At 39.1% G+C, this 27,977-nt stretch overlaps 1 protein-coding gene across 3 annotated transcripts in view; it reads right to left on the bottom strand.

Moving 5' to 3' along the window:
- The window catches only part of LOC109554881 (zinc finger protein 81), a 134,611-nt gene extending 114,468 nt beyond the window's left edge, over positions 1-20,143 (bottom strand). Inside the window, exons 1-2 of one of the 3 annotated variants that reach the window (XM_070784226.1) lie at positions 19,914-20,143; positions 7,738-7,984 (exon numbers count right to left, since the gene is read on the bottom strand). In XM_070784226.1, the coding sequence (XP_070640327.1) occupies positions 7,738-7,809 (72 nt within the window). In that variant the 5' untranslated portion in view covers positions 7,810-7,984; positions 19,914-20,143. The remainder of the gene's footprint in view (positions 1-7,737; positions 7,985-19,913) is intronic. The other 2 variants (XM_070784225.1, XM_070784228.1) reach the window with 2 other exon arrangements.
- Between the last annotated feature and the right edge of the window lie 7,834 nt (positions 20,144-27,977).

Raw genomic sequence — 27,977 nt, 5'->3', positions numbered from 1 at the left:
TTCATGAAAAATGTCCCTGTCTCTCTTGTACATGATCCATTTAGATAAAAGGTCTGGTAAGTAGCAGGAGATAATTGGGGGGTAAGGTGAATTTATAGCTACTAGAATGGGCCTTAATGATTTTCTGTCAGTAGAAGACTAGCAACAACACAGAACCTGAAGAGGAAACACCTTAGACCTCAGAAGTACAGGAAAGCAAAAGACATTAATGATCTTTGTCTTTCAGAACCACCCCCTGAAGCCTTCCTCACAAAGAAGAATGCCCTGGCACATTTCCCCCAAATTGCAAGAGCCTTAAATTTAACTGACTGTCAGGTCTTCCAATACCTACGACTAGGATATTATCACCATTCCCCTTTATCTTGCTAAGAAGTCTGTCACAAACAGCAGGGAGGGCCGCAGCTCCTGCATCAAACACTCAGAACACCTGTGAACACCTCCAAATGTCTTCCTGAACCATTTCCATTGGCCATCGCTCAGCAATTCTATGGGGCAGAAGAATGCATGTCTGGTGGCGTGGACATTTAGGATTAGACTCCAGTTTTCAAACAGAACTGACAACCTGTGACAATGCTGAACTTCACCTAAGCCCCCAAAACAGTGAAAGTCAAGAAATCCTCACCCCTCATCTGTATTCCTTTTTGAGAAATGACTTACCACAAAGAACCATTCTTCCCACATGACTTAGGTAAGTCTGGCTGTCCACTCTTTCCCATGACCCCCATACAACTTGGAAATGACTCCCTTGTTTACCTGTGACAAGGCCAAATGCAGAGCTTTCTCCTTGTGCCTGAATCTGTGGACAAGGCCAGACACAGACCCTTTAACTCCCCATTATCTGTCTCATGAATGATTAACTGAGATTAGGCATTTGTCTCCCTTACATATTTACAAATGATGCGACCAACAAGGGCTTTATTTCCAAAATATCCGGACAGCTCACACAATTCAGTAACCAAAAAGCAAACAGCCCAAACAAAAATAGGCAGAAGACCTAAATGGAGATTTCACCAAAGAAGACATACAGATGGCCAACAGGCACATGAAAAGATGCTCAACATCACTAATTATTAGAGAAATGCAAATCAAAACTATAATGAGGTATCATCACCTCACACCAGTCAGAACAGCCATCATCAAAAAATCTACAAGTAATAAATGCTGGAGAGGATGTGGAGGAAAGGGAACCGTAACTGTACGCATGTTTCTCTAATAAGGTCTATCTATATTGTTCTCCTGAACAAGAATAAGAGAACCATAGGATTCTTCATTTTTCCTTTTACTCACTCTTCAACTACCTTTTATGTGTACCTCTTCATTTTAGTTCCAATTTGTAATGATATACATTCATATACATTTGCATTGTAATTTTTCATTTAGATAACAGAAACAAGCACTGATGTCAAAAATACACTTGAAGAAAACTTTATCACGCTAATAAAAAATGCAAAGATTACTTGAAGAAAATACAGACATACACTGTACTTTAGTAATAAATCTGAATTATTATAGAGACAAATGGCCCTCTTAAAATACAAGTTTAATACAAATTCACTGACAACAAGAGGATTATTTTTAAATTTAGTAAGCAGACTATAAATTGTGTATGGAAAACAAAACAGTAAAGGAAACAGTAAATTTCTGAAAAAGAAGAGTAATCAGAGATTTAGCCCTCCTATTTATTAGAGGAATTAGAGGAATTAGAATCATATAGACTATGACCATTAGATCAATAGAAGAGAATAAGGTTCATAAATACACACACAATTATATATTATAATGTGTGTATATATGATGAAGTGCTGCATGTTAGTGGGGAAACTATAGGTTATTCAACAAACAGTGATGGGACAAATGTGTAAGCATCTTGAAGAAAATGAAGACTGATCCCCAGCTAAGACTTTAAAACAACCATCAAAAATCCAGATAGTCACAGAAGTAAAAGCAAAACCAAAGACATGAAAGCACTAAAAAGAAAATGCACAGGACTTTCCTGGTAGTCTGGTGGTTAAGATGCCCTGCTCTCGATTCAAGGGGCACAGGTTTGATCCCTGGTCAGGGAGCTAAGATCCTGGATGCCACATGGCATGACCAAAAAAAAGACAAAAGGAAAAAAAAGAAAATGGAGGAATTAAAAAAAATACAGATATGAGCAATAGGGAAGGCCATCTACTTATGGCACAAAACTTGGAGGACACAAAAGATTGATAAGCACAATTTTGTGAAATGCATGGAGAAAATGCCAGAATTTTTCTTTTAAAAGACAGTTGAGAAATTGAGGGAAAATATTCGGGATGCACATAAAAGACAAAGAGCCACTGTCTTTAATATATAAATAGCAACAATCTAATAGAAAAATGGGCAAAGGAAATTTAAAATCAGCTTAAAAAATACTATAAATGGGTCATTAAACACAATTACATGTATTCAACATCAGTCATGATACAAGACATGCAAATTAGATCTGTAATAAGATACATGTTTTAACCTATTACATGGGCCAAAAAGAAAAATATGACAAGATGCTGTTCTGTCTTGAGTATGCTGAAAACAGGCATTCTTATACAATTGAAAAAACCCACAAAGAAGGTCATTTTGCTATATCAATCAAAAATAAAAATTCATATATATATATATATATATATATATATATCATTTGTCCCAAGAATTTCATTTTCAGAAATTTCTCTTTAGACATATTCCCTTTTGTGTTAATTGAAATATGTGTGTGTGTGTGTGTGTGTGTGTGTGTATATACACACACACACATACATGGATGAAATAAGGATTTTCATTGCAGTATTGTTTGTAATAGCAAAAGCTGGAAATATCTTGCTGTGCTTACTTGCTCAGTCATGTCTGACCCTTTGTGACCCCAAGGAATGTAGCCCGCCAGGCTCCTCTATCCATGGGGATTCTCCAGGCAAGAATACTGGAGTAGGTTGCCATGCCCTCTTCCAGGGGATCTTCCCAACCCAGGGATGGAATTCAGGTCTCCTGCATTGCAGGTGGATTCACTACCATCTGAGCCACCAGGGAAGCCTGGAAATGTCTTAAATGTCTATTAACAGGGGGCTGGATACATTGTGATATATCCATATAATTGAGTAAGATTCAGCCTTGAAAAGAATGAGGCAACTTTTTACATCTATTGACATTTAATTATCACTAAAATTTATTAAGAAATGAGAAAAGTGTTAGAAGTTTAAAAATGGATACAGCAGTGTGTGTGTGTGTGTGTGTGTCCTTGTAACTGCCCTTGGAAAGGGTATATGGGAGACTAAGGTCAAAATTGGAGGGCATGTATTCTCTTTCAAAAGATTTTTACAAAATACAATAATCACATAAAAATTTGTGCAACATAAATAGTTGGCCTAACTGATTATTCAAGGCAAATACTTATCTAATTCCCATTCTGGTCTGGAAACAGATCATTGCCAGCTTTTTGTCCAGGAGTCTCCTCATGCCTGAGGTCAAAGAGTTGGACACGACTGGGTGACTGAACAACAACAACCTGGTACATTAGGCAAGGATTTCTCTTGGGTATTTTCTAGAAGAGTTTCCTCATATGGTCTACACATGCTTTGATGAAGAAAGCTAAAATGTTTCCAAAGAGACTGTACCAGTTTATACTGCCACCAGCAGTCTATGGACTGCTGATATGAGCCAATACATCAGCAACTATATGTACTGAGATGAGTATATGAGCTACTGATACAGACCCTTATCCTTGCTAACAGTTGTCATTGTCAGGCTTCTTAAGTTTAGCCATTCTGGTGGAGGTATGGTAGGATTACATTGTGGTTTCACTTTTGCATTTCCCTGATTTCCCTGAGTACCATCTCACGTGTTACTAGCCATTTGGATTTCCTCCTTTGTTACACACCTATTCAAATAACCTCTCTGACTACAGGGTCATCTGCTTTTTCTTATTGTTCTGCTGTTCTTTATACATCCTGGGTACAAGTCCTCTGTTGTCTGTCTCTTCTTCCACTCTGAAGCTTGTGATTTTCTTTTCAATGGAAATAAGTTATCATAAAAGTCAGGAGAGTACCTGACTTTGGAAGTAGGGGAATTCTGGAATGCTAACTATGGACATTTTCTAGACCGTCATAGTGAAAAATTACTGAGCTGTACATGTTGGTTTTGCACGCTTTTCTGGACATACGTTATATTTCACAACAAAAATATTTTTTAAAAGATAGGCTGAATCTAGGACCCACTAACTCCATCCCTATGTATACAGTCAAGAGAGGGTGGACACACATACATGACATGAACAAAAATGTTCATGGCAGCATGGTTTATAACTCATTTTCTATTTTACCAAACGATTTAAAATTACCAAAAACTGATAAGAATTTGTCTTGTGGGCTACCTTTCCTGAACTAAAAAAAGAAAAAATAACAGTGTGCTCTCAACTGCTTTTACTTACATAAAGAAATTCACGCCGAGAAAACTAACTTGGTTATATGTATTAAAGAGAGGTGAACAGCGAGTTCCCTGGTGGTCCAGTGGTTAAGACTCTATGCTTCCACTCACCGCAGGGCGTGTGGGTTCAGTCCCTGGTCAGGGGACTAAGATCCCACATGCCCCACCATGGTGCAGCCAAAAACTAAATAAAAATTAAAAATAAAGAGAAGTGAATAGACAGGAAAAAGATAAGAGAATTTAGACTGTATATAGCTTTTCATATTTTAAAATTTTATATATATTTAAAATTTTTATTTTTGAGCCATCTGACTGTATTATCATTTAAAAATTAAATTTAAAAACTATTACTAATATAAGAGTGATAAGATACTAAACAAAAATCCTGAAAAGAAAAAGAGTTATCTAAAACAAAAACATGGGCTTCCCTGGTGGCTCAGTGGTAAATTCACCTGCCACTGCAGAAGACATGGGTTCAAACCCTGGTCCAGGAAGATTTCACATGCCACAAAGCAACTAAGCCCATATGCCACAACTGTTGAGCCTGTGCTCTAGAGCCCAGGAACTGCGGCTACTGAAGCCCATGTGCCCTAGAGCCCCTCCTCCACAGCCAAGAGAAGCCACTGCAATGACAAGCCCGAGCACTGCAAGTAGAGAGTAGCCCCTACTCACTGCAACTAGAGAAAGCCCTCATGAAGCAACGAAGACCCAACACAGCCTAAACAAATAAATAAATGAAATTATATATAAAAAACATATGTACAGTTGTTATCATAACAGATGCCATCTTGGGCCTCCTCACTGACCCTGCCTAGGGCTGTACCATGTAGTAAGTCTCTTCTCTGTCACCAAGGGCTTTGTATTAATAGTTAATAGATATTGCTTAATGATCATTAGATCTTGTGGCCTCTAGGCTCTATTAGTCTTTAAATAATAATGAAGACCTTCACTGAGGTATTCCCAGTGCCCATAAGACTAGTTGCCCATTCATAAAGCTTGACTTAGGAATGCACTTGCTGTTTCCAAGCACGTACCCACCCCCCAGACCCTAGGTTAACTGTGAAACTGTCCCAATCGTCCCTCAGCTGTGTAGGAGGCAGCTGTGAATGCTTCTGGTTCATCGCCCCCCTGATCTCACCCTGTGAGTAAGTTACCTATAACCATAAACTGATCCATTGATTATATGGAGTTGCCTGCCTCATTTTTCAGTCTCAAGATACCATTCCAGTATCTTGAGTATCCCTCCGTCTTCCAAAAATATAGAACAGCATTAATGAGAGACACAGAAGATGATTTGGGAGATAAAGTTTTTTTAAAAAAACTTCTAGGAAGGAGAGCAAAAGAGAAAGAAATGGAAATCGGTAGAGCAAAGAATTTAAAATATGGAGGCTCAACAACTGAAATAAGAGATTTTTTGAAAAGCAGAAAAAAATGTGTGTGTGAGCGGGAAAAGGACTAGACTGGAAACAGATTTGTAAAATTCTACACAAAAATGATTTCCAGCCTAGAATTCTACACTCAGCCAAAAAGATAAATTTATTATCAGGGTCAAATAAACATACTTCCATGGTATTTATTACTTTTGTATTTCTGTAAATGTATTTATACAATTATATATATTACATAAATACATTTTACGTGACATTTTCAGATATGCAAAGCTTCATAAAGTTCTCTTGTCATGCATCCATTTTCAAGGATATACTGAAGGAAGTACCCCACCCTCCAAATTAGGGGGTAAACCAAGAAAGAGGAAGACACAGGATCTAGGAAACAAGAAGGAAAAAAAAACAGGATTCTCAGGGAAAGGAATCTGATACAAGACAGAAGTAAAAAGGATTTCCTGATAGATGGTGGACAGAAGACACCAAAGTCATAGCTGTGTGTGAAGGCGAGAGAGCAACCAGACCAGCCTTCAGCAAGTCAACAAGGTCCAGGAGAGATTTTTTCAAAGAGAAGACACTGATACCCAGAGTTGAGATAGCACTCCCCGCTCTTACTTGCTGTGTTAACTTGGGTCAGATAGTTTTTCTCTATGCCCCAGTTTCCCCTTGGAGAAGGAAATGGCAATCCACTTCAGCATTCTTGCCTGGAAAATTTCATGGACAGGGGAGCCTGGGGGGGCTACAGTCCATGGGGCTGCAAAGAGTTGGATACGACTCAGCAACTAAACAACAAACAACAACAGTTTCCCCTTCTATAAAATGAGAAAAACAATGGTACCTACTTCTCCAGATTGTAACGAAGATGAGTTAGTAGATAGAGTGTATGTGTAACAGTGCTGGGCTCATAGTAAACACGGTATGAGTATTTATAAGTAATGTCACTATGTGTGTGTCCGACTCTTTGCAACCCCATGGACTGTAGCCCACCCAGCTCCTCTGTCCATGGGATTCTCAAGGCAAGAATACTGGAGTGGGTTGCCAGTCCCTTCTCCAGGGGATCTTCCCGACTGGGGAATTGAACCTGAGTCTCACATTGCAGGTAGATTCTTTAACTGAATATACAGAGAGGAGATTTAACTAACTAGAAAGAATTTGGCGTTGAATTATTGATATGTATATAGTAAAGCAAAGATATGATCAATCCATTAATTCCAGGGAACAGTAAAAGTTGTGAAGAAATAGTAAGCAGGGATACTACACAACTCAACTATAAACAGTCACAATAATAAACACGATAGATCTAATCAGAACAGTGATAGGTAGAGGCAAATGTGCATATGAGTGGAGGTGCGTGGAAAAGCTAAATCTCTACCTTACATAGTGGAAAGTCAGTAGATAATGTTCAAAACTAAAAAGAAATCCATTAAAAAGTTTAAGAGAGCTTGCTTCTAGAGAGCTGGAATCTGGGAGAAACAAAGCAGAGAAGAGCCATTGTTTTAAGAAGACTTTGACAACTATTTGGCACCTTTTGTCACTTATGGATAAACTAGAAACTAATTTCAAATTACAAAGTGGCAAAAAATATTCACAGAAATACTGGGTTAACCAAAAAGTTCGTTTGAGTTTTTTCCATAACATCGTACAGAAAACCCCAAACAAACTTTTTGGCCAACCCAATATATAAGAATGATAAAAGGTTATTAACCTTACTCTTAAAAAAAAACTCTGTAAAAATCCATAAGCTAATATAAATAAATCAACAATGGACAGAAGGAAATTCACATAAATAAATAAGCAATAAAAATCCCCTGATTATGTTGCCTGATTTAAAAAAAAAAAAAGTCATACAAATTAAAATAGTGAGATATTATCTTTCATTCTGGAGAATTTCTGTCCCTGGGTGCCTCTTCCTACTCCTTACCTCACAGGAATTGTCACATCCCCCTGTACTCAGGGTCGGAGACGGCCCAGCAGCACTCCGATTGCCTGGCATCTTTCTGCTGGGCTTTACCCACAGGTTCTCTTGCTGACAACTCTGCTCTTCCCAGGAACCCGAGGTCAGGTGGGCACCTGTGGACTTAACCACAGCTGCTGATGCTTGATATGGAAGATCCTGCAGCCTTCACCACAGGGTCTGTCCCAAGGGCTAAGCAGAGATTCCAAAAAACCTGGAAAGACAGTGTTCATGTGGTCAGTTATTCTGCATTCACCCCACAAGTGCTTCCTGAGAACACCAAAGTATTGTTTATGGCACTGAATACTGTGGAGTAGACAGTCACATCAACCTGTTCAACCTATTCAAACTACTGAACCTATTCACATCAACCTATTCAAGTCATTCATCAAAACGGAATATGAGTGTGACCATGACACTCAGACTAAAATTAACAAAAGCTTCATTTCTAGCTCTGTCATCCTTTAGCTATATGAATATGAAAATGTTTCTTCAGGTTTTCTTTTCCCCAAAACAAATCAAAAATATTTATTTCAAGGGACTGTGAGAATTAAATGAGTTGATGTTTTTAAGCAACTCAGCAACAGACTGGCCCAGATAAATACTTAATTCATATTAGCAAGTATGGTTATTACAAGGAATCATGTAATATGCAGAAGGAGGTATCTCATTTAATGTGCACATCAATCCCATTATTTGTGTACTGCTGTAATTATTATTATCTCACAGTATGCATATAGAGGAGAAGGAAATGGCAACCCACTCCAGTATTCTTGCCTAGAGAATCCCGTGGACAGAGGAGCCTGGTGGGCTACAGTCCATGGGGTCACAAAGAGTCAGACACGACTGAAGTGCCATAGCATGCATGCATGCATTGGACAAGGAAATGGCAACCCACTGCAGTATTCTTGCCTGGAGAATCCCAGGGACACAGGAGCCTGGTGGGCTGCCGTCTATGGGGTCGCACAGAGTTGGACATGACTGAAGTGGCTTAGCAGCAGCAGCAGCAGCATGCATACAGAAACAGAGGTTTAGTGATGTTAAATTGAAGTCAGTCTACCTGGCTTCAAAGTTCACATTCTCAATGGTGTACCACATGGTACCTTATATGTGGGAGGCTCAAAATAAACATGGTTCTATTATTAAATAGATGTTGAAAACATGATTATAATTTGGAAAAAAAATGTTAAGTAAAGTTTCTTAAGACAGAAGATATATGCCATAAGGAAATTATTAACAGTCTGGGACTAAAATTTTTAATTGCCACAAAAACGTCCAGAGGTAAAAACTGTTTCTCCTGTTGAGGGAACTAGGGAGGGGAAGTTGTCTCCGTGTCCAAGCTGAGATACAATTTCATTATGATCAACTAATCCAGGCACTATAGATTTAGTCATTCTTGTTGGAGAAGGGTAAATATCACATAAACTGAGGAGGAACTTAAGACAAGAGAAGTTAAGAAATGAGATGAAAAAGAAACAGGAAAGCATACAAAATAAAAAGCAAAATAAAAAGTATGAATAGGTTAAATTTTAAACATGTAAAGATGACGTTGTTTCAGAGAAAGAGAGAATATGCTTTCTTTTCTTCTGCCTGTAGAACTTTTTACAAAATTCTATCAAATAACTTGGCCACAAAAAAACCTGGTAGATGTCTGAATGTTGGGAATGGACAGGCTGCATCCTTGATTATAGTATAAGATGTTCAATATCATAATGCCTTAGGAAATGCAATCAAAACCAAAAATGTTCTATTCATTAGCAAACCATTTCATATACACTAGGATGGCTAAAAAAAAAGACAGTAACTAATGTTGGTGAGATGTGAATAAATTTGAGCTCTCAGACAGTACTGGTAAAATTTTAAAAAGGTACAGCCACTCTGAAAAATACGTTGGCAGTTCCTCAAAATGCTACCCATATAGAGTCATCGTATGACCCAGCAGTTCTACTCCTAGTAGCTACCAAGAGAAATGAAAGCCCATGTCCACTCCAAAACTTGTGCACAAATATTCACAGCAGTATTATTCATAGTAGCCAAAAAGTGGAAACCATTTAAATGTCGACCAACTGATGAACAGATAAACAAAATTTGGTGTGTGCATACAATGGAGTATTATTTGGCAATAAAAAAAAAGTACCGAGGAGGAGCTAAGATGGCAGAGGAATAGGACGGGGAGAACACTTTCTCCCCAACAAATTCATCAAAAGAACATTTAAACGCCGAGTAAATGCCACAAAACAACTTCTGAATGCCGGCAGAGGACATCAGGCACCCAGAAAAGCAACCCATTGTCTTCGAAAGGAGTGGAGAAACTTTTCATCTTTAACCTAGATGTTTTATCAATGGTGCTGTATAGAAGGAGAAGTTTTGAGACTACTGTAAAAATAAGACCGCCAACTGGAAGCAGGAGGCTTAAGTCCAAACCCTGACTCCAAGGAACATTAATTGACAAGAGCTCATCAAACGCCTCCATACCTACACTGAAACCAAGCACCACACAAGGGCCACCAAGTTCCAGGGCAAGACATACCAAGCAAATTCTCCAGCAACACAGGAACACAGCCCTGAGCTCCAAGATACAGGCTGCCCAAAGTCACCCCAAAACCATAGACATCTCATAACTCATTACTGGACGCTTCATTGCACTCCAGAGAGAAGAAATCCAGCTCCACCCACCAGAACACCGACACCAGCTTCCCTAACCAAGAAACCTTGACAAGCCACCTGTACAAACCCACACACAGAGAGGAAACGCCACAATAAAGAGAACTCCACAAACTGCCAGAATACAGAAAGGACACCCCAAACTCAGCAATTTAAACAAGATGGAGAGACAGAGGAATACCCAGCAGGTAAAGGAACAGGATAAATGCCCACCAAACCAAACAAAAGAGGAAGAGATAGGGAATCTACCTGATAAAGAATTCCGAATAATGATAGTGAAATTGATCCAAAATCTTGAAATCAAAATGGAATCACAGATAAATAGCCTGGAGACAAGGATTGAGAAGATGCAAGAAAGGTTTAACAAGGACCGAGAAGAAATAAAAAAGAGTCAATATATAATGAATAATGCAATAAATGAGATCAAAAACACTCTGGAGGCAATACATAGTAGAATAACAGAGGCAGAAGATAGGATTAGTGAATTAGAAGATAGAATGGTAGAAATAAATGAATCAGAGAGGAAAAAAGAAAAATGAATTAAAAGAAATGAGGACAATCTCAGAGACCTCCAGGACAATATTAAACGCTACAACATTCGAATCATAGGGGTCCCAGAAGAAGAAGACAAAAAGAAAGACCATGAGAAAATACTTGAGGAGATAATAGTTGAAAACTTCCCTAAAATGGGCAAGGACATAATCACTCAAGTACAAGAAACCCAGAGAGTCCCAAACAGGATAAACCCAAGGCAAAACACCCCAAGACACATATTAATCAAATTAACAAAGATCAAACACAAAGAACAAATATTAAAAGCAGCAAGGGAAAAACAACAAATAACACACAAGGGAATTCCCATAAGGATAACAGCTGATCTTTCTATAGAAACTCTCCAAGCCAGGAGGGAATGGCAAGACATACTTAAAGTGATGAAAGAAAATAACCTACAGCCCAGATTATTGTACCCAGAAAGGATCTCATTCAAACATGAAGGAGAAATCAAAAGCTTTACAGACAAGCAAAAGCTGAGAGAATTCAGCACCACAAAACCAGCTCTCCAACAAATACTAAAGGATATTCTCTAGACAGGAAACACAAAAAGGGTGTATAAATTTGAACCCAAAACAATAAAGTAAATGGCAACAGGATCATACTTATCAATAATTACCTTAAACGTAAATGGGTTGAATGCCCCAACCAAAAGACAAAGACTGGCTGAATGGATACAAAAACAAGACCCCTGTATATGTTGTCTACAAGAGACCCACCTCAAAACAGAGGACACATACAGACTGAAAGTGAAGGGCTGGAAAAAGATTTTCCATGCAAATAGGGACCAAAAGAAAGCAGGAGTAGCAATACTCATATCAGATAAAATAGACTTTAAAACAAAGGCTGTGAAAAGAGACAAAGAAGGACACTACATAATGATCAAAGGATCAATCCAAGAAGAAGATATAACAATTATAAATATATATGCATCCAACATAGGAGCACCACAATATGTAAGTCAAATGCTAACAAGTATGAAAGGAGAAGTTAACAATAACACAATAATAGTGGGAGACTTTAATACCCCACTCACACCTATGGATAGATCAACTAAACAGAACATTAACAAGGAAACACAAACTTTAAATGATACAATAGACCAGTTAGACCTAATTGATATCTATAGGACATTTCATCCCAAAACAATGAATTTCACCTTGTTCTCAAGTGCACACGGAACCATCTCCAGGACAGATCACATCCTGGGCCATAAATCTAGCCTTGGTAAATTCAGAAAAACTGAAATCATTCCAAGCATCTTTTCTGACCACAATGCAGTAAGATTAGATCTCAATTACAGGAGAAAAACTATTAAAAATTCCAACATATGCAGGCTGAACAACACGCTGCTGAATAACCAACAAATCACAGAAAAAATCAAAAAAGAAATAAAAATTTTCATAGAAATGAATGAAAATGAAAATATAACAACCCAAAGCCTGTGGGACACTTTAAAGCAGTCCTAAGGGGAAAGTTCACAGCAGTACAGGCATACCTCAAGAAATAAGAAAAAAGTCAAATAAATAATCTAACTCTACACCTAAAGCAACTAGAAAAGGAAGAAATGAAGAACCCCAGGGTTAGTAGAAGGAAAGAAATCTTAAAAATTAGGGCAGAAATAAATGCAAAAGAAACAAAAGAGACCATAGCAAAAATCGACAAAGCCAAAAGCTGGTTCTTTGAAAGGATAAATAAAATTGACAAACCATTAGCCAGACTCATCAAGAAACAAAGGGAGAAAAGTCAAATCAATAAAATTAGAAATGAAAATGGAGAGATCACAACAGACAACACAGAAATACAAAAGATCATAAGAGACTACTATCAACAATTATATGGCAATAAAATGGACAACATGGAAGAAATGGACAAATTCTTAGAAAAGTACAACTTTCCAAAACTGGACCAGGAAGAAATAGAAAATCTTAACAGACCCATCACAAGCACAGAAATTGAAACTGTAATCAGAAATCTTCCAGCAAACAAAAGCCCACGTCCAGACGGCTTCACAGCTGAATTCTACCAGAAATTTAGAGAAGAGCTAACACCTATCCTACTCAAACTCGTCCAGAAAATCGCAGAGGAAGGTAAACCTCCAAACTCATTCTAGGAGGCCACCATCACCCTAATACCAAAACCTGACAAAGATGCCACAAAAAAAGAAAACTACAGGCCAATATGATTGATGAACATAGATGCAAAAATCCTTAACAAAATTCTAGCAATCAGAATCCAACAACACATTAAAAAGATCGTACACCACGACCAAGTCGGCTTTATCCCAGGGATGCAAGGATTCTTCAATATCCGCAAATCAATCAGTGTAATACACCACATTAACAAATTGAAAAATAAAAACCACATGATTATCTCAATAGATGCAGAGAAAGCCCTTGACAAAATTCAACATCCATTTATGATAAAAACTCTCCAGAAAGCAGGAATAGAAGGAACATGCCTCAACATAATAAAAGCTATATATGACAAACCCACAGCAAACATTATCCTCAATGGTGAAAAATTGAAAGCATTTCCTCTAAAGTCAGGAACAAGACAAGGGTGCCCACTTTCACCATTACTGTTCAACATAGTTTTGGAAGTTTTGGCCACAGCAATCAGAGCAGAAAAAGAAATAAAAGGAATCCAAATTGGAAAAGAAGAAGTAAAACTCTCACGGCTTACAGATGACATGATCCTCTACTTGGAAAACCCTAAAGACTCCACCAGAAAATTACTAGAACTAATCAGTGAATATAGTAAAGTTGCAGGATATAAAACCAACACACAGAAGTCCCTTACATTCCTATACACTAATAATGAGAAAATAGAAAGAGAAATTAAGGAAACAATTCCATTCACCATTGCAACGAAAAGAATAAAATACTTAGGAATATATCTACCTAAAGAAACTAAAGACCTATATATAGAAAACTATAAAACACTGGTGAAAGAAATCAAAGAGGACACTAATAGATGGAGAAATATACCATGTTCATGGATTGGAAGAATCAGTATAGTGAAAATGAATATACTACCCAAAGCAATTTATAGATTCAATGCAATCCCTATCAAGCTACCAACAGTATTCTTCACAGAGCTAGAACAAATAACTTCACAATTTGTATGGAAATACAGAAAACCTCAAATAGCCAAAGCTATCTTGAGAAAGAAGAATGGAACTGGAGGAATCAACCTGCCTGACTTCAGGCTCTACTACAAAGCCACAGTCATAAAGACAGTATGGTACTGGCACAAAGACAGAAATATAGATCAATGGAACAAAACAGAAAGCCCAGAGATAAATCCACGCACATATGGACACCTTATCTTTGACAAAGCAGGCAAGAATATACAATGGATTAAAGACAATCTCTTTAACAAGTGGTGCTGGGAAAACTGGTCAACCACTTGCAAAAGAATGAAACTAGAGCACTTTCTAACACCATACACAAAAATAAACTCAAAATGGATTGAAGATCTAAACGTAAGACCAGAAACTATAAAACTCCTAGAGGAGAACATAGGCAAAACACTCTCTGACATACATCACAGCAGGATCCTCTATGACCCACCTCCCAGAATACTGGAAATAAAAGCAAAAATAAACAAATGGGACCTAATTAAACTTAAAAGCTTCTGCACAACAAAGGAAACTATAAGCAAGGTGAAAAGACAGCCTTCAGAATGGAAGAAAATAATAGCAAATGAAGCAACAGACAACCAACTAATCTCAAAAATATACAAGCAACTCCTACAGCTCAATTCCAGAAAAATAAATGACCCAATCAAAAAATGGGCCAAAGTACTAAATAGACATTTCTCCAAAGAAGACATGCAGATGGCTAACAAACACATGACAAGATACTCAACATCACTCATTATCAGAGAAATGCAAATCAAAACCACTATGAGGTACCATTTCATGCCAGTCAGAATGGCTGTGATCCAAAAGTCTACAAGCAATAAATGCTGGAGAGGGTGTGGAGAAAAGGGAACCCTCTTACACTGTTGGTGGGAATGCAAACTAGTACAGCCACTATGGAGAACAGTGTGGACATTCCTTAAAAAACTGGAACTAGAACTGCCTTATGATCCAGCAATCCCACTGCTGGGCATACACACTGAGGAAACCAGAATTGAAAGAGACACGTGTACCCCAATGTTCATCGCAGCACTGTTTATAACAGCCAGGACATGGAAGCAACCTAGATGTCCATCAGCAGATGAATGGATAAGAAAGCTGTGGTACATATACACAATGGAGTATTACTCAGCCATTAAAAAGAATACATTTGAATCAGTTCTAATGAGGTGGATGAAACTGGAGCCTATTATACAGAGTGAAGTAAGCCAGAAAGAAAAACACCAATACAGTATACTAACGCATATATATGGAATTTAGAAAGATGGTAACAATAACCCTGTATGCGAGACAGCAAAAGAGACACAGATGTATAGAACAGTCTTTTGGACTCTGTGGGAGAGGGAGAGGGTGGGATGATTTGGGAGAATGGCATTGAAATACGTATAATATCATATATGAAACGAAAAAAAAAAAAAAAAAGAAGTACCAATATATGCTATAACATAAATGAACCTTGAAATCATTATCTTAAGGGAAAGAAGTCAGTCACAAAAGACCACATATTTTATGATTCCATATATATGAAATGTCCATAATAGGCAAACACATGAGGCAGAAAACTGATTAGAAGTTTCCTAGGGCTGGGGACACAGGGTGGCATGAATGATGAATGTCTGCTAATGCATGAAAAGTTTCTTTCTGGGGTACTGAAAACGTTCTAAAATTATACTGTGGTGTTGACTAAACAATTCCGTGAATGTACTAAAAGTCACTGAACCGTACACTTCAAATTGATGAATTTTAAGGTGTTGAATATATATACATGTCTCTTTTATATAACTAAATAAATCAATCTGCTTTAAAAGAAAAAGAAAGTGAAAGTCGCTCAGTCGTGTCCAACTCTTTGCGACCACGTGGACTATACAGTCCTTGGAATTCTCCAGGCCAGAATACTGAAGCGGGTAGCCTTTCCCTTCTCCAAGGGATCTCCCCAACCCAGGGATCGAACCCAGGTCTCCCACATTGCAGGCAGATTCTCTACCCGCCGAGCCACAAGGGAAAAAAAGAAAAAGAACACTTTCCTAAATAACCCAGGATCAAAGTCAGAAATCAATACAAAAGCTACAAAATTTTTACCAGAAGTCATGGAACATGCTAAAGTTGTATACGGAGTGAAATGTATATATTTAAATGGCTTTATTTTTAATTAAAAATAAATATAACAGGTGCAGATGGAGTCACCTGGAGCTTGAGCAGCTGCACGAGGGTATCAAAGACCATGCCCATGGACAAACTAAGGACAGAAGTCCAGGAGTGTATTCCATAGAGCCAGCCAAAAAACTTTAAGGTAAAGAATACAGCAAAACCAGTTACCACTAATTCAAAGAAAATAAATATTGTGAAAGATGAAAAATCTAATAGAGTGGAAAAATCTGTAGGTATACAAAAGGAACTTGCACATTTCTCAAAAGGTTTTTATCTTTAATCTCTATAGAAACAACTGATTTTTCAGCAGTGTCATAAAAATGAACCAGTTAACAGTGGTGAAGCTACAAGATTAATGGCTCAGCTGTACTACACTGGTGATGTATGAAATTGCCCCCAGAGACCAACAAAGTAAATATACAAATAAATAGAACAAAAAAGAGATACATGTGTCTTTTTCAACCCTGGTTTCCTCAGGGTATATGAGGTGGATGAACCTAGAACCTATTATAGAGAGTGAAGTGAGGTCAGCAAGAGAAAGATAAATACCATATTCTAATGCACAGAATCTAGAAAAATGGTTCTGAAGAATTTATTTACAGGGCAACAATGGAGAAACAGACATAGACAGTAGACTTATGGACATGGGGAGAGGGGAGGAGAGGGTGAGATGTATGGAAAGAGTAACATGGAAACTTAACATTACCATATGTAAAATCGATAGCCAACAGGAATTTGCTGTATGGCTCAGGAAACTCAAACAGGGGCTCTGTATCAACCTAGAGGGGTGGGATGGGGACGGAGATGGGAGGGAGGTTCAAAAGGGAGGGGATATATGCATACCTATGGCTGATTCATGTTGAGGTTTGACAGAAAACAAAATTCTGTAAAGCAATTACCTTTCAATAAAATAATAAATAAAAAAATGAACAAGAACAAAAGAGAGCTAAGTATTCACTCTAAAACATCAGAAGTAGGAAAAAAAAAAAAAACAAAACAAAATTAAGCACCCCCCCCCAAAGGAAAACAGTAATTAAGAAAAACCTTAAATAAATCAAATGAATATAACAGGAGTTTAAAGAAAACAAAGAGCTGGTCCTTTAAAACGACCAATGTCACAAATAACTCCCTAGCAAATGAGATAAAGAAGAGTTTAAAAACATATATATTCTCACACACACACACACACGCACACATATACAGAGAGAGAAGACAGAATGAGAATCATTCCCAGATAAGGCAGTGTTTCAAAGTAGTTATTGTAGGATATTATGCCTAACTGTATAGCAACATATTTTATATTGATGTGAAACAGGTGCTTACCTAGCAAAATTTACATTAACAAAGTTAATACAGGAAAATACAGATAGAAGAGAATAATGAATGTGGAAGAGACCAGGGGGAAAAAATGACATAACAACAAATACAAATAGAAAGACTCAAAGTTAAAAAGAAAAGGCACCGTCCACAGACCTCAGGGCCTAAGGAACAACTGCAGTGAGTTCCCTGGGTTTCCTTTCCTTCGAGTGTATCACAAACAGGCCACTAGAGAAGCTTATAACTCAGAACCATCAGTAGGCACAGACAACAAAGCTCTAAGAAAAGCCTGCATCAAAAGACCAAGAAAAGAGTCTCAAGAGTCCTAACTGAACATATCCATCCTACTCCAGCCAAACACGAATAGAATACACATTCTCTTCAAGCACCTGTGTGACACTCTCCAGGGTCATAAAACAAAACTTAACAAACTGGAATCATACAGCTTATGTTCTCTGATTATAATAGCATCAAACTAGAAATCAGTAACAGGTAACAGGAAAGTCGCCAAACTTTGGAAATTAAACAATACAATTAAATAATCCATGGATCAAAGAGGAAGTCTCAAGGGAAATTAAAAAGTAATGAATAAAAATGAAAATACAACATATCACAATTTGGGATGCAGATAAAGCAGTGTTGAAAGGTAAATTTATAATCCTAAATGTTTATATTAGAAAAGAATTAAGGTATTAATCAATAAGGTAAGCTTCCAACGTAAGATACTAGAAAAAGAAGAGCAAAGAAAACCCAAAGCAATCAGAAGGAAGCAAGTAATAAATGTAAGAGTGGAAATCAATAAAATTGAAAACAGAGAAAGATCAATGAAACTAAAAGCTGGTTTGTTGAAAAGACAATGAAATTCGTAATCCTCTAGCAAGACTGACAAAGATAAAAAGAGAGAAGACACAAATTACCAATATCAGAAATGAAACAGTAGATATAACTATAGATTCTGTAGTCATTGAAAGTAAGGGAATATTACACACCGCTTTATGCACATAAATTCAATAACTTGGATGAAATAGTCCAATTTTCTCACAAAACATAGACTCCTACAATTTACCCACTATTAAATATGTAGGTACTCTGAACAGACACTAAATAGATAACCTGAATAGTTATTTAACTACTGCAGAAATTGAAGCCATAATCAAAAGCTTCCAAAAGGAAATTTCCAGGCCCAGATGGTTTCACTGGAGAATTCTACTGAACATTAAAAGAAAAAATATCATCTACATAATCTCTTCCAGAAAATAGAAGAGGAGAGAACACTTCCTAACTCATTTATTGAGATCTGTATTATCCTAATACTAAAACCAAAGACAGGACCAAAAAAGAAAACTACAGACCAATGTCTGTCACAAACTTGGACACAAAAATCCTCAAAAAAAGCATTAATTAATAATTCTTGCAATATAAAAAAAAAGAATTACACACCACAAGCAAGTGAAGTTTATTCCAGGAATGTAAGGCTGGTTCAATATTCAAAAATCAATAAGGGGATTCCCCCATATTAACAAGCTAAAGAAGAAAAATCATATAAATTCATACAGTATTGACAAAATTCAACATACTTTCACGATAAAAGCAGACACATAGACAAATAGAACATAACTAAGAATCTAGAAATAGCTGCACAAAAGTATGGCAAATTTATTTTTGACAAAGGTACAAAAGGAGTCAGTGGAGGAACTGCAGTCTTTTTAACAAACGGTGCTTAAGTAATCGAATGAACATTCAAATATATGCACCTCGATCTAAGACTAACCGCTCCATACAAAACAACTCAAATTGGATCATGGACAGCGGAAGAAGAAATGAATAAAATCATTATCACAGTGAAGACTTAATCTCTCCTTTCTCTGTAAGAGAATAAGCAAACAAAAAAGTACAAATTTTGTACAACACAATTGACAGCTAAACAATTAAATATCATTTTCGAGTTATACAAGGAACATTTATTAAAAAGTCACCAAAGACTAGGCCATGAGTCCCCTCAGATTTCAAGAAATGAGCTTCATGCAGACATTTTTCTAACCAAAGAAAACTTAGAAGTCTAGTAAAACGATAAACTTTTGTAAAATGAAAGCGCACTTCTAAATAATTCATGGACCAAAAAAAAAAAAAAAAAAAATCAACTCTTGGAAAACACTTAGAATATAATGCACCAAACCCTGTGGGTCTCAGAGTGAACTTTAAGACCTTAACATTGATATGAGAAAAGAGGAAAGCCTGAAAAATAAAAGGCGAATCATCCAACTATATCCAGACAACCGATTCCATCACTGACCAGACAGAATTCCCCAACACTCACCCTCCCTCGGTCCCCTTTACCTTCACACCGCTCCGGCAAAGAGCAACGGGATCCTCTTCACAACAACTATTAAACCTCGGCAGAAAACTGCAGCCGCTTCCGGTCACCACCCCTAGCACCGCCCCTTCTCGGGGTTTGGGTGGGAGGTTCACACGAAGGGGCGTGGCTCTGCACAGGCGCAAAACCACGTTCGAAGCCACAGTCAACCAACAGTCAACATGGCGATGTTACGGAGTCAATGTTTTGGGGCATTCAATGCCCCTCGGCAGCGTTGTCAGGCGGGGAATGTGGCCGCGCCCAAGTTGCGCTTCCCCGTGGGGTACGCCATGTCGGAGGAGTGTCCATTCCGTACAGAGGATGAGGAAGCCTCTACTCACGTTGCGGAGCGGTGGCGAGCAAGAATGGGGGCGTTTCTCTGGGCGGGCTTCTTGGAGAAAGAATCTTTGGCTCTGAACTCTATGGATCTGTGTAATGATGTTCAGAGAAGGTGAGAGGCCTCTGGGAAGACACAGAGATGCCAGTGGCTATTATCTCCTGGCAGATAACAGGGGATGAGAAGTCGGACTGCTTGTAGGCTTCTCCTGGAACATATCACGAGGGGCGAAAGGGAAGAAACCAGGGACCTACAGGCCCTCCTAGGATAAAGCGCTGGAGGAAAGGGGGAAGGAGTCAGCGTAAGCTTCCCCTCTGCTGGGCTTGTGGGGTTGGCTGTGGGATTTGGATGCTCCCCAAATCGACATTATCGACATACCCACTCCAGCCACCCCAGCTAAAATAAGTTTTAAAATTTTCCCTTAATCTAATAACAATATGTCAATAAAAATATTTTAGGAAAATTTGCTTTTTTCATAAAATAAAATCTATATAGTAATAGTGCCCTTACTTTGCAAATGTAGCTTTAAGACAAGACCGCTTCTGCCCTTTAACCAGTTTGTTGCCCCTTGTCACCTCTAGTAAGGAAATCCTGGAGATGCCCTTGCCCTCTGGGAGATGTCACTGGGCCACATGAAGAAGTCATGCTGCCCTTCTCCTGGGAATGCCTACGTATCTTTCTACGTATTGGAACCCAAGTTCCAATATCTCCTTCATGGAATCCTCCTGACCGAGGTAGAGGGCTCTGTATCCCACTGCAGGCCCTTCTGAATCCTCAAGTAAGGAAGGTGTTTGGAGGAGCTCAGGTGTGAACTTGCTGGATGCTCTCAGTCCAGTGACATTCCATCTGGGCCTCAGTTTAACAATCTGGAATATAAGCGTGTCCTATTCCAATTAGCCTAAGAACATCTGGGATTAATCTGTAGTCTGACAAATTTATCAGTCAGTGAGGGAGACCACACACCAGAGGAACCATGGAGTGGTTCACTAAACAAAAGAAAAAATGGAGTTCTGAAATTCTGAGAAATGGTGAAGTTCAGATGAAATGTGAATGAAGCAGTGTTTTGGTAAACTCAAACCAAAGCCGGGCTGTATGTGGACTATAAAGTGAACTCAGAATCCTGTTTCCTTGGAAACCATAAAGTTAAGATAGATATGGAACTTTCTATCTAGATACCCCCCTCTCTCTGCACTGGGGTTGGAAACCTTAGCTGCTCTTCAGCAAGAGTGGGATGTTTTATCTATACTGATATCAAACAGTTTGATACTTTATGATTGTAGAGAACAAAGTTTCTCAGTGAGTAAAAAAGCAGCAGTCACTCAAAGCAGGAGTTCTTTATGGCATTACAGATACAGGACATCCTTGAGAGAAATAATATTTCCTATTATTTTTCATCTGACTTTATCTGTGTCGGTTCTCCCAGCCTTATGAATGGCAGAGCATACTTTTACATTCTTAGCTAATTTTTACTTTCTTAGATGGTTAGAGTCTCTGATTATCCCAGATTCTCTTTCTGCCCCTATAGTCCTGGTCTGGGTGTTTGCTGAATGAATACATGAAAGAAGAAATGGAATCAGTGGAAGCATGTTTGGTATGCATACTAGTCTAATACAGCGCCAGGAATCATTGTTAATGTCATGTCATAATAGTACTATGGTTATGTTTTTAAAAAGCTAAGTCTACTAGACTATTTCAGAGAAGAAAGAAGGAGCCAATAATCATACGAAGAGATGTTCAAAGTCATTAGTGATCAGGGAAATACAAATAATGAGAAAACATTTTACACCCATTCAACTTGCAAAAATTATGTCTGACAAAACAGACTGTTGGAGAGGATATATAAATACAGGATCTTCTTGCCCTGTTGAAGGAATATAAATCAGTGTGACCACTTCAGAAAATAGTTGGCATTTCCTCCTGCAGTGAATATTTACAGACCTCACAATCTATCCTGTCCATGCTTAGGAATATATCTATGAGAACCACTTGCACAGGAAACCTAGAATATGCATGGTATCTTGTTCACGATAGCAAAACCTGGAAACAAAAGTGAATGGAGTCAAAATGAATGAACCAGAACAGTACCCAACAATAGGGATGAATTTAAGGCGGGGGGCGGGGGGGGGGGAACTGTGATTCCCGAAATAGTATAAAAAGCGTAACACACTTTCATAAAACTAAAAAGAATTATTTAGGATTTTGTATAGTTGTGATAAAATTGTATTAAAAGGAAATAAAAAATTGATGAACTTGGTATTTAGGATGATGTTTACCTCAGTTGAGGACAGGCAGGGCCAGGAATTGAGGAGACACGTGGTTAGATGGAATTATTGTTAAGGCCATACCTTTTATTTTGGGTGGTAGGTGAATAAGTGCTAATCATATTATTAAAACTAACTTAATGTTTAAGTTAATCTGGAAAATTAAACTGTTAGATGGTGAGATGGACAGGGAAGTTGGGCGTGCTGCAGTCCATGGGGTCGTGAAGACTCAGACACGACTTGGTGATTGAACAACAACAACAGACTTAGACAAATATCTAAATATAAAAAGAGAAAGTCTGCATGGAGAAAAGTACAGTCCTGTCCTTGAATGGACTAAGAAAATCTTTGGCCCCAGCCCAGAGACGCCACCCAGTGGTGGGATGATCAAGAAGGCAGGCGCTCCATGGCCTTGACACTTAACTGTGGCCCCTGCCAAAGGTGCTCTGCCTCTAAGGCTCACCCCGGCACACCACTCATGTACCTGCTCAAATGTCTTTTTTTCTTTAAAAAAAAATTACTGAAATGCAGTTGATTAGCAATGTTGTATTAGTTTCAAGTGCACAGTAAAGTGATTCAGCTATACAGTCATCATTTTTACATTCTCTTCTATTATAGGTCATTACAAGATACTGAATATAGTTCCCTGTGCTATATAGTAGGTGCCTGTTGTTTATCTACTTTATGTATGGTAATGTGCATCTGTTAATCCCATACTCGCAATTAACCCCTCCCACTTTGAAAGTGAAAGTCACTCAGTCGTGTCCTACTCTTTGTGATCCCACAGACTATACAGTCCATGGAATTCTCCAGGCCAGAATACCGGAGTGGGTAGCCTTTCCCTTCTCCAGGGGATCTCCCCAACCCAGGGATCGAACCCATGTCTCCTGCATTGCAGGCGGATTCTTTACCAGCTGAGCCACAAGGGAAGCCCTCCCACTTTGGTAGCCATTAATTTTGAATCACCTGGTAAATAGGCCAGAGTAGCTCGTCCAGATGAGGACTGTGTTGCCTCTGATGTCCAAAGAGGCCCTAGGTGTTGTCCCTCCTTTTTGCTTACGGAAGAGCCAGATGCAAAACTTCCTCTTCAAGAGGTTAGAAGGAGTATCTCAACAAGCCCCCCACCACTGGACCCCTAGTAATCTCACTGAGATAGAAGGCCTCTGAATTTTTTCTCAGATTCATTTCCCGTCCTCTGACACACAAATATCTTATCCACAAGTCTACAGTAGTTGGTCACTCTTGTCCATTAGGTCCAATCAGCATAATATCCATGTAATGGACCAATGTGGGGTTCCCAGGTGGCACCGGTGGTAAAGAATCTGCCTGCCAGTGCAAGAGATGTAAGGGACATGGGTTCGACCCCTGGGTTGGGAAGATCCCCTGAAGTAGGTCACAGCAACCCACTCCAATATTCTTACCTGGAGAATCCTGTGGACAGCGGAGCCTGGCAGGCTACAGTCCATAGTGTCGCAAAGAGCCAGACATGATTAAAGTGACTGAGCATGAAGACATGTGATGTGATGTCTTGTGGAAGGGAAAGTTGACCAAAATCCCTACAAACTAAATTATGACACAGGACTGGAGAGTTGATCTACCTCTGAGGTAGGACAGTGAAGGTATATAGCTGGCCTTGCCAATGGAAAGAAAACTGCTTTTGCTGGTCTTTACTAGCAGCACTGATTTTAAAAAAGGCATTTACCAGATAAGTATCTACATGCCAAGTATCAAAGGATGTGTTCGTTTGCTCAGGCAACAAAACTGTATCTGGTATAGCAGCTGCTGTTGGAGACCCTACCTGGTTAAGTTTAGATAATCCACTGTCCTTCTCCAAGATCCATTTGTCTTCTGCACAGCACGACAAATAGGCACGTTGAATGAGGATGTAGTGGAACCACCATCCCTGCATCTTGTAATAACTTACAATGGAAGAGAATGTAAAAATAATGACTGTATAACTGAATCACTTTACTGTGCACTTGAAGCTAATACAACATTGCTAATCAACTGCATTTCAGTAATTTTTTAAAAAAGAAAAAAAAAGACATTTGAGCAGGTGCATGAGTGGTGTGCCGGGGTGAGCCTTAGGGGCAGAGCACCTTTGGCAGGGGCCACAGTTAAGTGTCAAGGCCATGGAGCGCCTGCCTTCTTGATCATCCCACCACTGGGTGGCGTCTCTGGGCTGGGGCCAAAGATTTTCTTAGTCCATTCAAGGACAGGACTGTACTTTTCTCCATGCAGACTTTCTCTTTTTATATTTAGATATTTATCTAAGTTTGTTGTTGTTGTTCAATCACCAAGTCGTGTCTGAGTCTTCACAACCCCATGGACTACAGCACGCCCGACTTCCCTGTCCATCTCACCATCTAACAGTTTAATTTTCCTGATTAATATAGTAGAGCTTTGTTCTTTATTTTACTTATAGTATTGTGTATAATTTAATCTCAAACTTCCGATTTAACCCTCTTCCCCACCTGCCTTTGGTAACCATAAATTTGTTTTCTACATCTGTGAGTTTATTTCTGTTGTATAAATAAGTTCATTTGTACCATGTTTTTAAAATCCACATATAAGATATTATCATTCAGATGTGTTTTCCTCAGATGTTTTCCTTCCCTGACCTATCCCACAACTCTCTAACTCCTCACTATGCATTTGTTTTCTTCATAGCCTTCCTTTTTATTGGAATTTATCTTATTCATTTCCTGTTTGCTCATTTCTGTTCATGCTGATATTGCAGTGATTTCTGCTTCTCACATATGTATTCAGCTGCTTTATTTTTAGTATCTTTTTTTTTTTTTTAAACAACTTAGTCTTTTATTTGCCCAAGGCCAGCTGTTGCAGGCACTGAGGCCCCAAGACTTCCAGAAGGGGTGGGGGTGGGGGGAGTCACCCTGCCTCCCAGGTGCTGCCTGCCCCATCCTGCTTCCTGCAGGAGATGGGAGAGTAGAGAAAGTGTGCCCTTGCACCATCAAGTATCTCAATTGTGGGTGTGTGTCAGTCGCTCAGTCGTATCCGACTCTTGCGACCCCATGGACTGTAGCCCACCAGCCTCCTCTGTCCAAGGGATTCTCCAGGCAAGAGTACTGGAGAGGGTTGCCATTTCCTTCTCCATATTTTTAGTATCTTTACCACACATGTAGAGAGCAGCAAAACATATATGGCTGTATTCATTTTGTTAAAAGATTAATTATTCCCTTTAAAAGACGCTGCAAGCATCTCTGGATGACACGACTAGTTATAATATTGATTTTGTAGAGTAATGCAGAAAATACTAGAGATGGCAAACTTCGAGTATATAAGATGCTATTTATTCATTCAACAATAATCTATTGATCACCAGTCACTGCTCTTGATACTTAATGTTTGGTTGAACAAAGCAACCCCCAAACCCCTAACTTCCTGGACCTGACATTCTGGTGAAGAAGAAAGGCAATAAACGTTGTTAAAAGGTGATAACTTCTAAAGAGGGTTGGAAGGACAGAGTGATGTGAATTGAAAGTGCTGGAGAACTGCCACTTTAAATAGGAAAAGCAGTCTCCTCTTAAACTCTACCACTGGCTGCCCTGCATTCTGGAGCAGGCCAGTCTCAAATCTTCACAAGTATGTGGGCATCTAGTTGAAAACAAGGAAGAATGCAAGGTCATAATATTTTCACATCTGCAGCTAAGAATGTAACAATGAGTACCTTTTGTCCTACAGTAGATGCAAGGAGTGGGCTTATCCAGTGACTCAGTGGTAAAGAATCCACCTGCAGTGCAGGAGACGAAGGAGTCTCGGGTTCGATCCCTGGGTCAGGAAGATCCCCTGGAGGAGGAAATGGCAACCCACTCCAGTATTCTTGCCTGGAGAATCCCACGGACAGAGGAACGTGGTGGGCTACAGTCCATGGGGTCACAAAGAGTCAGACACAACTGAGTGACTGAGTACACACACACACACACACACACACACACACACACACACATGCAAGGAGTAATATCCAGTTTTCTGATCAGTCTTGTCTTGCATGCCTTCCTTTAGTAGGTGAAAAATATTTTACAGTATTTACTGAGCAGGGTTTCCTGGTGGCTCAGCTGGTCAAAAATCCGCCTGCGTTGCAGGAGACCACCTGCAGTGTGGGAGACCTGGGTTTGATCCTTGTATTCTTGCTGGGGAACCTACTCCAGTATTCTTGCTGGGGAACCCCATGGACAGAGGAGCCTGGCAGGCTACATTTCATGGGGTAGCAAAGAGTCAGATACCATGTAACAAGTAAACCACCACCACTGAGCAGGGACCTCTGAACCAACAGCTACAATTATTTACATGTGTCAGTAGATAAAAACCAATGATAGTTTATTTAATTTACACCCAGATTTTTAATGGAAAAATTTCACACTATTATTGGGTAGTCACAAAGTCCAGCCCTCTAATGCCCAGAATGTAGAACTGGGGCCCAGAACAGATGTGACTGGTCTGAGGGCACAAAGATACAGAGAACACCAGAGCACAGGGCCAGATCCTTTCAAATAGGATAATTATTAGATTTTATTTTATGAGGAATTATGAATAATAAAATGTCCTAGAAGATGTTTTTATTGACACATTACATTAGACAGAGAAAACACCCATTGGTCATATCAATTTATAACTAATTTTGGGGGAGTTCCCTGGTGGTCTTGTGGTCAGAATTCCAGGCTTTAGCTGCCATAGCCCAGGTTCAATCACTGCTTGGGGAACTGAGATCTCACAAGCCACACAGCAGGGCCAAAACATAAATAAATAAACTAATTTTTGCTGATAGCACTTACTATTTCATCTGGAGGGACTGGTGTTGATCTTGGCGAGGCAGAAGAGAACGGTGGCATGAAGCGAGATCTTAATTCCCTGCCCACGAATTGAACCTGGGTAGCCTGGATGAAAACCAGGAATCCTAGCCACCAAACTAGCAAGGGATAGAGGCTAGAAGCCAATTTTCCCTGGATCTTTGTCCCCAGTGGAAAATGCATTTATCACGGAGGCAGAAACTGTAAATGCAGGTGCAAAGCTTATTATTGGAGACATAGCACAACAACAAGTGGGAGAGCACATAGAGAAACAGTTTGTTTATTTGGGATAGGAGCAAGGCAGAGATGCACACCCAGAGAGAAAGGGTGTGGGCATACCCGCTAGTGAGGAGAAGCACAGTAAAGAGGCGGTTAAGTCATTTATATAGGTCAGTTCTTCTGGGTCCTTGGTCTTCCTTCAGGCCAATTATTTGGTTTCTTTTTTTCACACCTGAGCTACCCTGGGACCCTCTTCTGGGGTGCGCACGTACCCCTCAGCCAAGATGGATCTCAAAGTGAAGGCTTCTGGAAGGAGCAAGACTCATTATGGACTTATCGGGCTTTTATCCGACCTGCCAATGCAAAGAGACACCCAACATCCCTGCGAGGGGAGCAGGCAGAA

This window comes from Bos indicus, chromosome X (assembly GCF_029378745.1).
Source record: "Bos indicus isolate NIAB-ARS_2022 breed Sahiwal x Tharparkar chromosome X, NIAB-ARS_B.indTharparkar_mat_pri_1.0, whole genome shotgun sequence".
Classification (NCBI taxonomy): Eukaryota; Metazoa; Chordata; class Mammalia; order Artiodactyla; family Bovidae; genus Bos; species Bos indicus.
This window is presented reverse-complemented; position numbering and strand designations above follow the sequence as displayed.